This window comes from Panulirus ornatus, chromosome 11, assembly GCF_036320965.1.
Source record: "Panulirus ornatus isolate Po-2019 chromosome 11, ASM3632096v1, whole genome shotgun sequence".
Classification (NCBI taxonomy): Eukaryota; Metazoa; Arthropoda; class Malacostraca; order Decapoda; family Palinuridae; genus Panulirus; species Panulirus ornatus.
The window spans coordinates 59157137-59171908 of NC_092234.1; the positions used below are offsets into that span (position 1 = coordinate 59157137).

Here is a 14772-nt window from a genome sequence, read left to right on the forward strand (position 1 = left end):
ATGAGAGAGCTTGGGAAGTGAGTCAGTTGTTGTTCGCTGATGATACAGCGCTGGTGGCTGATTCATGTGAGAAACTGCAGAAGCTGGTGACTGAGTTTGGTAAAGTGTGTGAAAGAAGAAAGTTAAGAGTAAATGTGAATAAGAGCAAGGTTATTAGGTACAGTAGGGTTGAGGGTCAAGTCAATTGGGAGGTGAGTTTGAATGGAGAAAAACTGGAGGAAGTGAAGTGTTTTAGATATCTGGGAGTGGATCTGGCAGCGGATGGAACCATGGAAGCGGAAGTGGATCATAGGGTGGGGGAGGGGGCGAAAATTCTGGGAGCCTTGAAGAATGTGTGGAAGTCGAGAACATTATCTCGGAAAGCAAAAATGGGTATGTTTGAAGGAATAGTGGTTCCAACAATGTTGTATGGTTGTGAGGCATGGGCTATGGATAGAGTTGTGCGCAGGAGGATGGATGTGCTGGAAATGAGATGTTTGAGGACAATATGTGGTGTGAGGTGGTTTGATCGAGTAAGTAACGTAAGGGTAAGAGAGATGTGTGGAAATAAAAAGAGCGTGGTTGAGAGAGCAGAAGAGGGTGTTTTGAAATGGTTCGGGCACATGGAGAGAATGAGTGAGGAAAGATTGACCAAGAGAATATATGTGTCGGAGGTGGAGGGAACGAGGAGAAGAGGGAGACCAAATTGGAGGTGGAAAGATGGAGTGAAAAAGATTTTGTGTGATCGGGGCCTGAACATGCAGGAGGGTGAAAGGAGGGCAAGGAATAGAGTGATTTGGAGCGATGTGGTATACCGGGGTTGACGTGCTGGCAGTGGATTGAATCAAGGCATGTGAAGCGTCTGGGGTAAACCATGGAAAGCTGTGTAGGTATGTATATTTGCGTGTGTGGACGTATGTATATACATGTGTATGGGGGGTGGGTTGGGCCATTTCTTTCGTCTGTTTCCTTGCGCTACCTCGCAAACGCGGGAGACAGCGGCAAAAAAAAAAAAAAATATATATATATATATATATATATATATATATATATATATATATTGTATGTTTGTGGACAGAATGCCAGTAGTCCACATGTGGGTGAAGGAGGAGCCTCTGCAAACACTGTGTTAGAGTTGCCCTCTACCAGTGGCCTGTTAAGGGTAAGGCACTAAAGGCTAAGAAGTGACACTGGAGTCCATTGGTTATGGAGACTCTATTGCCATGGCCACCCCCATATGGGAGTTTTAGGAGGAACAGGCATCAAAGAGCTAATAGATAGATATGTAAACCTGTGCTGAGAAGAAACAACCTAGACACAATTAATATGCATAAGATAAGTCTGCTTGTTGAAATGCAATGTATTTAGTTAAATATCAGCTCTATTTTTCATACAAAAGTTGCAGTTTAAGTACTGTTACTAAAATGATAATGATAAGATCCATAAAAATCTGTAAAGTGTCAGCTAATTGTAGTAATTACTTTACAGTCATATGCAGTCATGACAGGGGAGTATAACAAAGGAATGATTTCTATGATGAGGGGTCTTCAGCTTTCTCACACTGGTCATCTTCATCGAGGTTTTGGTTAGTATTTGCTTCTTTAGTTATGCCATCAGTAATATTTCTAAAAATGAAGTTTACGATGAACTTTTTGTCTGCATGGCAATTCATGATCATGTCTCTTATAAAACATATTTTTTTTAATAATTTGATGGCCTTTCTCTTTCCAACTATGAGTCCTTCACCCTGTACCTCCTCACTTCAAAGGTGTTATAGTGATGAATATTCCCACACTATCATCAGTCTTCATATTAATCAAATAATTTTCTATGCATAACCTTGTACTCTTGTAATTTCACTTTCAGTATGTTCACCCCCTCACAACTAAATCAGTGTCCCTGAAACCATTTTGAGCACTTTGATAAAAGAGTTATAAGGATGCTAGTAACAGGAATGTTAGGTGAGAATTATAAGTGAAATGAGAAGTTAGAATGGGAAAATGACTCTGTGTGATTCTTATATATCTTTTGTTGTATGACTCCATATTTTATTGTCTGTGTGACTTGCAAAGGTCAGGGATGCCGAATTTTCTGGGAAGAGCTTGCAAACCTATCATTTTTAATATACGATAATACTTTTCTCTTTTACCCTTTGTCATAGCTGACATGGCGTGAGCAAATTTGTACCCTTTGATTAGCTTTCTTAAAAGTATCAGTGCGTTTATGATCCAGACATTACCTATGAAATAGACTTACAAAAAAATCATTTTTATATATTTTTCATTATACTTAATTGCCATCTCCTGCATTAGCTAGGTAGTGCAAGGAAACAGACGAAAGAATGGCCCAACCCTCCCACATACACATGTATATACATAAACGCCCACACACACACACACACACATATGCATACCTTTACATTTCAACGTATACATACATATATATATAAACATGTACATATTCACACTTGCTGCCTTCATCCATTCCCATCGCCACCCCACTACACCAGGGGGGGAGAGAGAGAGAGAGAGAGAGAGAGAGAGAGAGAGAGAGAGAGAGAGAGAGAGAGAGAGAGAGAGGAGGAGGAGGAGGAGGAGGAGGAGGAGGAGGACACACACACACACACACACCCAAGGCAAGGTAATGCTAGGAAAAGGCAAAAAAGGCCACATTCGTTCACACTTAGTCTCTAGCTGTCATGTGTAATGCACCAAAACCACAGCTCCCTTTCCACATCAGGCCCCCACAAAACTTTCCATGGTTTACCCCAGATGCTTCACATGCCCTGGTTCAATCCACTGACAGCACGTCCATCCCGGTATACCACATCATTCCAATTCACTCTATTCCTTGCACACCTCTCACCCTCCTGTATGTTCAGGCCCCGATCGCTCAAAATCTTTTTCACTCCAACCTTCACCTCCATTTTGGTCTCCTGCTTCTCCTCATTCCCTCCACCTCTGACACATATCCTCTTTGTCAATCTTTCCTCACTCATTCTCTCCATACGTCCAAACCATTTCAACTTACCCCCTTCTGCGCTCTCAACCACACTTTTTATTTCCACACATCTCTCTTACCCTTTCATTACTTACTTTATCAAGCCCCCTCACACCACATATTGTCCTCAAACATTTCATTTCCAACACATCCACCCTTTGTACAACCCTATATATAGCCCTTGCCTCATAACCATATAATATTGTTGGAACTACTATTCCCTCAAACATGCCCAGTTTTGCTCCCCAAGATAATGTTTTCTCCTTCCACACATTCTTCATTGCTCCCAGAACCTTCACCCCCTCCCCCACCCTGTGACTCACTTTTGCTTTCATGGTTCCATCCAATGCTAAGTCCACTCCCAGATATCTAAAACACTTCACTTCCTCCAATTTTTCTCCATTCAAACTTACATCACAAATAACTTGTCCCTCAACTCTACTGAAACTAATAACCTTGCTCTTATTCATATTTACTCTCAACTTTCTCCTTTCACACACTTTTCCAAATTCAGTCACCAACCTCTGCAGTTTCTCACCCGAATCAGCCACCTAGGGCTGTGCCATTGGTGAACAACAACTGGCTCACTTCCCAGTCCCTCTCATCCACAACAAACTGCATACTCGCCCCTCTCTCCAAAGCTCTTGCATTTACCTCTCTAACCACCCCATCCATAAACAAATTAAACAACTATGGAGACATCACACACCCCTGCTGCAAATCGACATTCACTGGGAACCAATCACCCTCCTCTCTTCCTACATCCTTGGTAAAAACTTTTCACTGCTTCTAGCAACTTACCTCCCACTCTAGAAAACTAGAGTATCCTCTTGAGACACTGAATGCTGGCTTTTCCCATTCATTGCACTCAGTGATGCAGTGGAAGCACCTCCAAACCTCACTGGTTATGATACTGCCACTGCACAAAGCAAATAGCTAATTAGTAAAGGATAAAAAATGGAGCACAATCATGAAATGACTAAAACATTTTCAGAAGCACTAGAGATAAGTGTAACAAGGTTGACTTCATTGCACTATAAAGAGCAGATGCTCCAAAACACTATATAAACAAGGTATTACCTCCACCTGGGGAAACATGTAAACACCAAGCTTTTTTTGTGTTTATCCTTATGCTGCCATCACAAGTTTTTCATTTTTTTCTCGTTTAATTAAGGAATTATATCAATTATTTCTTTTGTATTTTTTTCATTACATGAGAAATATTTCTTTATCATTTTACTAAGAGTTATCAGTTTAAGAGACTGATAAGGTAAGGCAAAATAATTACTTTTTCTTTAACAGGCTATGAAGCTTTTAATGATGTGGTATACCGGGGTTGACGTGCTGTCAGTGGATTGAATCAGGGCATGTGAAGCGTCTGGGGTAAACCATGGAAAGTTCTGTGGGGCCTGGATGTGGAAAGGGAGCTGTGGTTTCGGGCATTATTGCATGACAGCTAGAGACTGAGTGTGAACGAATGGGGCCTTTGTTGTCTTTTCCTAGTGCTACCTCGCACACATGAGGGGGGAGGGGGATGGTATTCCATGTGTGGCGAGGTGGCGATGGGAATGAATAAAGGCAGACAGTGTGAATTGTGTACATGGGTATATATGTATGTGTCTGTGTGTGTATATATATGTGTACATTGAGATGTATAGGTATGTATATTTGATGTGTGGACGTGTATGTATATACATTGTGTATGGGGGTGGGTTGGGCCATTTCTTTCGTCTGTTTCCTTGCGCTACCTCACAAACACGGGAGACAGCGACAAAGCAAAATAATAAAAAATAAATAAATATATATCAAACATTGTTCTAACAGGTCAGTTGAACTATGTAACTTGGGCAATTTGGATGGCAGACACTGTGTTATTCTGGTATATTTTGGCTACTTTCAGTATATTTTGAAGTTTTGTCAAACTAAGAGCTTGAGATGCATTGTTGTCTATGAATTAGTTGGCAGAAAAAAGGCATAATGATATTCTAACCTTTTCCTTCATATTAAAGGTCTTCTGTATCCTTTTGGTAAATGTACTTGAGGTTACTTAATGGACTTTTATGTATAGTGGTGACTGGCACAAATGTAGAATTCTACAGGTAGCAAATGATATGTTCTTACTCAATGAATGCTGGCGGAGAACTGAAGTGGCAGTCAGCGCGGCATGGGTAGCATGATCATTATGTGGCCAAGTGGGCTCATTTTGTATCAAAGTGGCTCATGTTATAATAATAAGGTGGAAGTAATTCAAGTTCTTGTTCAGTTTTAAAAACATTGTGTCTAGTCATGCTATATCCTGACACATCTGTTCATGCCTTTGTCATGGCCTCCACCATAGGGACAAGTTCCCTTGAGGATTTGGAGGGTTGATAAGGGAATATATTTTGTATATATATTTCATATGCTTACGAAAAATGGTGTTACTGTTCTTGATGTTAAATTTACCCGACATTAAGCCAAATCACACAGCCCCCCCCCGATGAAAAAAGTATATGTGCATACACATGGGAGCATTATGGAGATTTCTTTCATTGAAAATGAAGGGGTTATGCTTCTGAATATATTTTGGCCTTGTTTGGATTTAAGTGGGCTTGTCATAATTTGATTTATTACAGAATGTGTTTACACACATTTTCCATGATTGTTTTCTTAAAACCATATTTTTCACCTCAAAACATTGGTTTAAACCAGTCTGTGTCAGATATGGAAACTTCAGAATATATTCATATAGAAAAAGTAATAAAAAAGGGCATTTAAAGTTTCATTTTCTCATGGCAAAAATTACATTTTCAGAGAGCTGGCTGGATGTGGCTAGCAAAAAAGGAATCTTTAACTTTCAGCAAATAACACTGTGATAACATGTCTTTAAATGTTTGACTTCCTTGTGTGGCTTTGAGTAATAAAAAAGGGCATTTGAAGTTTCATTTTTTCATGGCAAAAATGACATTTTCAGAGAGCTGGCTGGATGTGGCTAGCAAAAAAGGAATCTTTGACTTTCAGCAAATAACTCTGTGATAACATGTCTTTAAATGTTTGACTTCCTTGTGTGGCTTTGAGTATGCCACCACTGGAGAAGGTTCAAAACATAGGGCAGTTATCATTAACAGTAGGTCTTTTCTTGTGTTTCTTAGTTGTTGTTTTTTTTTTAAGTCGCTCCTTCTCCAGGTAAGTATTTGCTCTCAGTTCATAGATCTTTCCACAAGTGAGAATATAGGTTATGAAGAATGGCAAAGTTTCTCTGTTGTTGGCACACCCTATGAACATCCATTTACTTTCCATTCTCTTCTTTACCCTTTACGTTTCAGGAAACCATTCCTCAAATCAGATGAATGACAGGTTTAAGGCACAGACACCAGTGGTCAGTCAGTAGATAGATAAGAATATTGGCTCGACTCCCTCCAATTCCAGGATGATTATTATAGGACAGGGCGAGTTGCTGTAATATCATCAAGTCCTGTCAATAAGCATTTACTAGTCTTGTAAGTTTTATGGTGGTCAAAAGGGAGTATGTCTTTTTGGATTCATGTCATTGTTGGGGTTTTAACTAAATTTTACAACCCCCCCCACAAAACAAGTGCTATCTCAGTTGCTCATAGGGCTCTTCCTAGAGCAATGTTTTTCAACTTTGTAAATCTACATTCTTTGTCCTTGAACTTGTTCAACTAAAACATGCAAAGCAGCTGTGTTACAGATTACAAAAATTAAATCATTGTGCACAATATTTCATAAAATGAAAATTTTGTTTTATTTTTCAGATGACTGCCTCAACATTGCCATCATCTTAAGAGCACTAGCAAATAGAGGGTGCAAGTTCTTGCCAACAATGTCCATAAGTTAGCTTCCTGAAGAATCTTTAACAAGTTATTTTGTCTTTGGCAGTAGTTTTATTCTACCTTAAAAGATATTTCTCACAATGATTTGTATCATAAATAAATCTAATAAAGATTGTCATATGTTAGGATAAGCTAAATTTTTATCACACTTATTACTTTTATGCATAATGTGTAACCTAAATAAAAGTTTTGATATTTATATCAATGCAAATCATTTCCATGAAAATACGTCCATAATGAACAGAATATACTTGGTAATTCAAATATTAGCACTGAAATATTATAAAAAAAATTGTGTATGTTCTATGAGAGCTAGTCTCAGTAAGGTAGAAAAATAATCATAAATGCAGAAGGAGTTTTTTAGATACCTCAGAGAGGACATGATAACAGATGGAACCATAGGGGCAGATATAAGGCACAGCATGAAAGGAGTTAAGATCCTGGGTGCATTAAGGTGCATGTTGAATTGGTAGTCATTGTCTCATGGGGCAAAGAATATGGATATGTTTGAAAGTCTAATAGTCTTGGAAGTGTATGTATGCGAGTCTTAGGCCTTGGTTGCAAAAGAAGGGAAGAAGGTAGTATAAGGCAAGTTGATTTGTATAGAGAATGATAGTTTAAATGAGAAGTATGCAGTCCGATTGTGAGAGAACTGACCAGAGTGTATTGAAATGGTTCAGACCTTTGGAGATGATGAAGAAAGAGACTGAATAAGAGGCATTAAGGGGAACTCAGAGACCAAGAAGGAAGGAGATGGAAGGATGAAGAGAGAGGCTTTGAGGTATTGGGACCTGAATATTCAGGAGGGTGAACCATGCATGGAATGGCATGAGTTTGATCAGTGTGATATGTAAAGGGTGATGTGCTGTCAGTACGCTGAACCAGAGAATATGTACCTGTCAAGTTAATAATACTATCAGTAAGACCTTAATTAAAGGTAGGCCAAATCTTCCAAAAATTGGGAGTGTTTACTCTATCAAATGTAAGGCATGTAAAGATGTATACATTGGTCAGACCAGCGAAATTTTAACTAAGAGATGCTATTGGCACCATCACTCAGTGTGCAGGGATGACCACAAAAATGCAATCGCTAATGAGTCATGAAAACGATCACCTTGTAGACCTTAACAACCCATTCACATTGTACCCCTCTTCTGATTAAGCTCCCCATAACATCACTGAGTATGTCTTAATTGCTAATACTAAGAACCTTCATTTGTCCCCATGCATGGGGTATTAAGTAATGTGAATGGAAATAATGAACAGCTTGTGTAACCGTGTACCTAAAAAGGATTGGTGATTGATAATACTTGGTTCAAAAAGAGGGACATATGCAATTATAGTGAGTAGGAAAGATGGTAAACAAGCATTACTGGATTACAGACTAAATGAATGGTGGGCAAAAGAGATTATTGGAAATTCAATGGTCGGCAAAAGAGAGGTTATTAGGTATGAATGTGCTGTGAAGGGCAGCTGGTGGGATGTCTGATTATTACTTGATGGAAGCAAGGGTACAATTACGCAGAGGTTTTTGAAAGAGGTAGGAAGAGGGTGTTGAAAGTAAGCAAGCTTGGAAAAGACTTCTTTGAGGATATACATGAAATTGAGTTTTGAATCCCAAAAGGTGAGAGTAACTGAAGCTCAGGGAGATGGGACAGAACCTTAAGGAACACTGTTGTTGATGGAGAAAGGGGTAGAGGCTTATCCATCAACAATCATGGAGACAGATCAGCCGGAGAAGAAGCTAGATATAAAGGAGCAAAGTGAGGGAGGGGAGCTTAGAGATAAGACCCTAATGCTTTGGATATATCAAGAGCAACTACATAGGATTCCTCAAAATCTTTCTGGAATGATGACCAGACATTAGTAAAATAATGAAAAATATCACTATTATCTTGCCAAGCCATACTGGTGATAAGAGAAAAGACACAAAGATTCAAGATGTCTGAGGATTTGGAAGTCGAGAAGGGATTTAAAGACGCTGGAAATGGTAGATGTCAAAGCAACAGAACAATAGTCAAAGGGATTAGAATGATCACCCTTCTTGGGAATGGGATGCACCAACACGTGCTTCCAAGAAGGAAAAGTTCTGGTTTTTAAGCAGAAACAGAACAGACGAGCAAGCACAGGTGCAAGTTCAGAGGCACACTCTTCCAGTACACAGTGGTAGATGCCATTAAAACCATAAGCTTTGCTTGTGTCCAGAGAGGAAGCGTTTTTCAGACAATATGAAGAGATTATGGTAGGGTCATAGGATCAGTGAAAGGAGCATCAGGGGGTGAAAGAATTTTAGTGTCATCCAAGGTAGAGAGTTGGAGGAGGAAAGGGATCAAAGAGAGTTGACTTGTCTATGGGAGAAACAGATACAGTACCATTAGAATGGAAAAGTGAAGGAAAGGTAGAGTGACTTCAGTTGTTAGCAATGCTCTTAGCTAATGACCAGAAAGAGCTAACAGTGGATGAAGGGAAGACATTATCGGTCTTCCTTTGAATAAAGAAAAGGTTTGCCTCAGATAACATTTTTGCAATGATTACGGGCAGTGAAAGATGCTGAGCCATGGATTGGAAGAAGAGTTTGTCTTGGAGAGGGGATAAATATTTCCAACATTAACCTCTGCTATATGTTTGGTGGAGACAGATGCATCACTACCATAAGAAACAGTAACTTACCCAAGGGAAGTCAAAAAAGAATTTTGAAAAGTCATTCCAGTCAACTTTCTTGAGGTGTATGAATCTAATGAAATACTAAAGCCCAATGAAACTAAAATAATTTTGATTGTAATGTCATTTGCTTACAAATTGTTATATTTGAATTTTTTACCATTACAAATTGAAAATGAAATATTTCATCAACATAATGTACATCAAAAGGACTGGATAGTATCGCACTTATCCCATCATCTTTATTGCCTTCTCTGGGATTTACAAAAAAAATCATGAATGTCAAAGTTGGTACGAAGTATGTACAGTGCAAGAATTGCTTATACTATATTGACAAAAATATCACATATTAACAACCACTATTTTGGTCATCCCTCCAAGGGACTCATAAAAAGATGTCACAGCCTTGGTGCAACATTTTTGTACTGTGCAACAATCAAGTTGAGCTAAAAGCTGTCCTACTTATCAACTCTCCCAGGATAACTTCAAAACTTGACCCACTTGCCCTACACCACACCATTCTCCTTTTACAAATATTACTATGGTTTTTGCTCCTGAGAACTGGCCGCTTGGGTGAACTTACCACTGGCTAGACCAGGCAATACTCTGCAAGCATCTGTGTCACTTGATTACTGTGTGGCCGTTGGCAACTCTATGATGATGATAACTGTCTCTTTCTCTACACCTTGAAGTTTGGAACCCTCTACCCTCTCATATCTTTCCCAATAACTATAACTTGACACTTCTCAAAAGACAGGCTTTTTTCACTTCTTCCAAAATTTGAAAATATTTTCCTGTGCCTCATCTGTTTCTCTTTCATTAACTTCTCCATATTTCAATTAAGGCCTGGTCTTAATGTACACTTTGGTCCATGACTGAAGCCTCCAACATAAAAGAAAAAATAAATACATTTGTATGTTAGTGTCCCTTAATCTCTTCGAGATGTCTGAATCATCTGTAACAATAAGGAATTTCAAATATGACCTATAATTGAAATTAAATACTACAATATTGCTCTTAAAATTTATCTATCATTTTTAAAACCATTTTTCGATAATGAACTGAAAGTTAGATACTATTTGTTATGGGATTTGGGGGGAAATGTGGAGCCATGCAGCTCCATTGCAAGTAAATTAGCAGGAAAAGGCAATTTCGACTTAGTAGGCAAAGGTAACTTCGGCTTGGTGGAGAAAAGACAGGAGTCGTTATCTCCCAGACACAGCCGGTGGTGCCATTTTGAAGAACTTTTCTGACATGGAAAAAACGCAATCGAGATTGGATTGCATGATTGTCATTCCGTGGTTTTAGGTGTGCAAAAAAAAAAAAAAAAATGCACATATAGAAAGCGTGATATCGGGATTCATTCCACGACATATGATAGTGTTTTGCCTTGTGAACAAATACTATCATTACTCACGAAGTAAATGTACTGAAACAATTTACTGATGTTAACTGAACGACTAACCTTTTGTTAGTGTTGAGTGACCCATTTTGTCTCACATACTCAATTTTGCTCCAACCTGCCCTATCCTGTGATACATCTTTCAGTAAATAGTAATGAATACACTTTCCAACAATAAAAGATACACTTAGGTGTAAAATAATCTATCTTCATTTGAATACTGAACTTCGACCACACCAACATAGAAGGCGTGGGATTCTGTGTTTTTGGCTACTGATTTTGGTTGCACTCTACAACAACAACAATTCTACTAACTATCTTCTTATCCTTCATCTTGAGAGAGGTCAGTTCTGAGCTTATAAATTTGTTTTGTTTATTTCCACGCCAATTTTGCTTTGTCAGGGACAATGTTAAAATATTACTCTATGAACGGGCATTTTCTAGAGGATAGAACAACCCAATTGGTACCGCTGGATTTCTTTGTTACCTTACAATGTGTGTTCATATAGATAGTTAGATTTGAGGTGCAGCACCTCCAACTCCATAAGTTTAAAAGTTCTCGTAAAGTGGGCAGGGCTTTGAGGTAGAGGAACATTCTGGAGTAAAGACACTTAAAGCAAGCAATTAAGGGTGTAAGTAGTGCATTCATAACACTTTCATCTAGCAAATAATAAGCGAACAGGAGGGACATGTAACCAATGTCATTACTACTTCAAAAAGTAACCATCCTGCAAATGGCTGACATATACATTCACATTCACTTGTTCGGCTTCTATAGAGCTTTGTTCTGTTCATATGTCAATATACAAACAGACTAACTTAGTAACAGAACATGAAAACTTACCTGTGTGGTGTAAAAATCCCTCAATTCCTATAAAAATGTGTACAACCTTCTAAAAATAACCGTTACAACGTTTCAATGAGACTGAATACGATGTTGGGTGAGTTGAGATGTCTGTGTAGATTTGAGGATCAAATACCAAGTTTACATAATAAAGAAACAACATGAGGCCTGATTGGCCCACGACTGGGTTGTTTGGTTGTTGAATCCGCATTTGCATTTGTTTATGGGTGGGGTTGTTAGGGAGGTGAATGCAAGAGTTTTGGAAAGAGGGGCAAATATGCAGTCTGTTGAGGATGAGAGGGCTTGGGAAGTGAGTCAGTTGTTGTTCGTTGATGATACAGCGCTGGTGGCTGATTCGGGTGAGAAACTGCAGAAGCTGGTGACTGAGTTTGGTAAAGTGTGTGAAAGAAGAAAGATGAGAGTGAATGTGAATAAGAGCAAGGTTATTAGGTACAGTAGGGTTGAGGGATAAGTCAACTGGGAGGTAAGTTTAAATGGAGAAAAACTGGAAGAAGTGAGGTGTTTTAGATATCTGGGAGTGGATTTGGCAGCGGATGGAACCATGGAAGCGGAAGTCAATCATAGGGTAGGGGAGAGGGCGAAAGTTCTGGGAGCGTTGAAGAATGTGTGGAAGTGGAGAACGTTATCTTGAAAAGCAAAAATGGGTGTGTTTGAAGGAATGTTGCAGCATTACTGCCTATTTTCATTACTCAACAATGACAAATGATGAACTGAAAAAAAAAAGATTCAGGAAATGCCGCAAAAACCCAAGCTATGTGCTGTCCATGGTACACCTACAAGGGGAACAGCACCTTGCACATGCTGAAAAGAACACTAGAAACAAAGGAGTCACTATGTTTGTATGCTGCTACCAACTCCAAAATAAAGCAACTCAGCACCATTGAATGGTTAATAATGTCCAAATGTGCAAAAGCTCTAGAACCTCATGAAGATATCACAAAAAGATTGGGTGACTTAACATCTACATATAGTATGTGATGTGATACCTCTTAGTTCCCTTGAAAAACCACTCTCCAGCCAAGCACATCAGAAGTTTCTTTAGTAATTAATACCTCAGTTTTTCAGGCTCTGAACCACATATCAAATCAATGATTGAGTGACCCCATGATAAAAAGCAACATATATTAAACATCATAAAAGAAAAAATGCAAGATGACGTTGAAAAAAAAAATTGGCTTGAAAGCGAAGGTTTGTACAGAGTTGCAACATATCTTGATCCAAGATATAAAAGTAAATTCTTTTCCTTTTCTCACATCACTGATAAAATGAAATCATCAGTTGGCAGATGATGTGAGGAGCTGACTCAGTTGAGCATCAAGGCAAATGAAGACAACGAACCAACAAAACAAAGAAGATATGACAAAACACAAACAATTAACATAACCAACACCTATGGAATGTTGGATGAAGCAATGACCTCTGTTCTTGCTTCCAGTAGTGATGATGAAGCGAAAGAGACAAATGCAGATAGGAAGAGTGCACTGAAAGGTATTGAGAGGTATCACATGAAAAAGAGAGTAATGGAACCAGTGAAGACAGTTTGCGATGGTGGAAAGAAAAGATGAGAACCCACCCTGATTTGGCAAAGGTCACTTGCCGATATCTTTGCCTTCCCCCAAGCAACGTTCCTAGTGAGTGGCTATTCAGTGGTGCTGGCTTTATCTATGATGCAAAACGTAAGCGACTTTTAGCAGAAAAGGCAGACACTTTTGTTTTTTAAGTAAAACTTGCCTATCTTGAACTTTTAAATACCGAATGATTAAGTGATAAAAGAACAACTGTTGATTGACAGGAGTCAAGTTAACTACTTTTAAAAGGGTGGAGGTATGGGAAAGTTGTAGGTGGGGTGCACAACAAGTTGGATCCCCGTTCCTCATCCTGGCGACACACATCTTGTGTGGCTGAAACTCAACAATAAGAAACTACAATTACACAGTACTTTGTAATGAAAGTAGCTGCCATTTGGAAATTATTGATGTTCTATAACTAATGAATAATTCTTAATTTACTAAAACATGTAACAAACTATCTTCAAAAATCCACATCCATAAGGATGTCATAGTCTGACATTTGCATCCGCCGTTTGTAGAAACTGACATCCATATCTGCAAAATACATAAGCATGATATCCGCATCCATAAAATACATAATGAGCACGATATCTGCATCCATAAAATACATAAGCACGATATCTGCATCCATAAAATACATAAGCATGATATCCGCATACACATCTGCGGATCTCTGAATTCAGACATCCAAATACATCTCTACCTTTAGACCAGATAAGGGTTGTACTTACATACACACGAGTTCCGTTCTGACCGACAGTTTGGATCTTGAAATGGACACAAGTCAGACATATGTCATCACGGCATGTAGAATTTGTACACTACTCAATTTCTATCATGATTATCTTGTTTTTTTTTTTATTAGCCAGCTTTAATATGACTAGTTTTTTTTAACCTTTTATTTAGAATTCTTTACTTCATATTACATTTCTATTTTTTATGTTATGCCGAGTCTTTCACTGCTTCATGAATTTTTTTCCTGTCCTTTAAAAGCTGCGAAGACCATCGAATGAGACAACTGTAGATCACATACACGTTTCTGTTATTTCAGATCTGTGACTTTATTCATTACATATTTTTCCAATCCTTACAATTCAAAATGGCATCAAGTGACTGTAAGAGGTGAAATGAAAGCAGGTAGTTTGCCCTTACTTTATCGTAAAGCAGTATCCTTTCACAGGAAAGGGGTGGCATCATCTTTGTCTCGGTCTGACTCTAACTGCCCGTTGAGCATTCCCGAGCTGCTGGGTGCCCGCAGCCCAACTATTGTACCACACTATACCCTACACCCCCTCACAAGTATTTGGTAACTAAATGTGACATTTTGTTACAACAATACTAAAAAAAACAAAAAGTGAAATAAAAATTCAGTTGGGCATAAGGCAAATATACACAAATCACTGTTCAGCAACAATACACTTCCTTTACATGCAAGTAGAACAAAAATGACAACAAATTAGT

General features: G+C 38.6%; 2 protein-coding genes across 6 annotated transcripts in view; one reads left to right on the top strand and one right to left on the bottom strand.

Annotated features, from left to right (window-relative positions):
- Positions 1-7002, top strand: part of LOC139751582 (ERI1 exoribonuclease 3-like) — a 59030-nt gene extending 52028 nt beyond the window's left edge. For 3 of the 4 annotated variants that reach the window (XM_071667176.1, XM_071667174.1, XM_071667175.1), the window contains 2 exons: positions 1468-1564; positions 6735-7002. In XM_071667176.1, the coding sequence (XP_071523277.1) occupies positions 1468-1564; positions 6735-6817 (180 nt within the window). In that variant the 3' untranslated portion in view covers positions 6818-7002. The remainder of the gene's footprint in view (positions 1-1467; positions 1565-6734) is intronic. The other variant, XM_071667177.1, reaches the window with a different exon arrangement.
- Positions 1-11848, bottom strand: part of LOC139751578 (CST complex subunit CTC1-like) — a 116918-nt gene extending 105070 nt beyond the window's left edge. The window contains exons 1-2 of one of the 2 annotated variants that reach the window (XM_071667162.1): positions 11720-11848; positions 3781-3898 (exon numbers count right to left, since the gene is read on the bottom strand). The gene's annotated coding sequence lies outside the window, so the exon portion shown is untranslated. Of the gene's footprint in view, positions 1-3780; positions 3899-10056; positions 10077-11719 lie in introns of those variants that run through there. The other variant, XM_071667163.1, reaches the window with a different exon arrangement.
- Positions 11849-14772: the final 2924 nt, after the last annotated feature.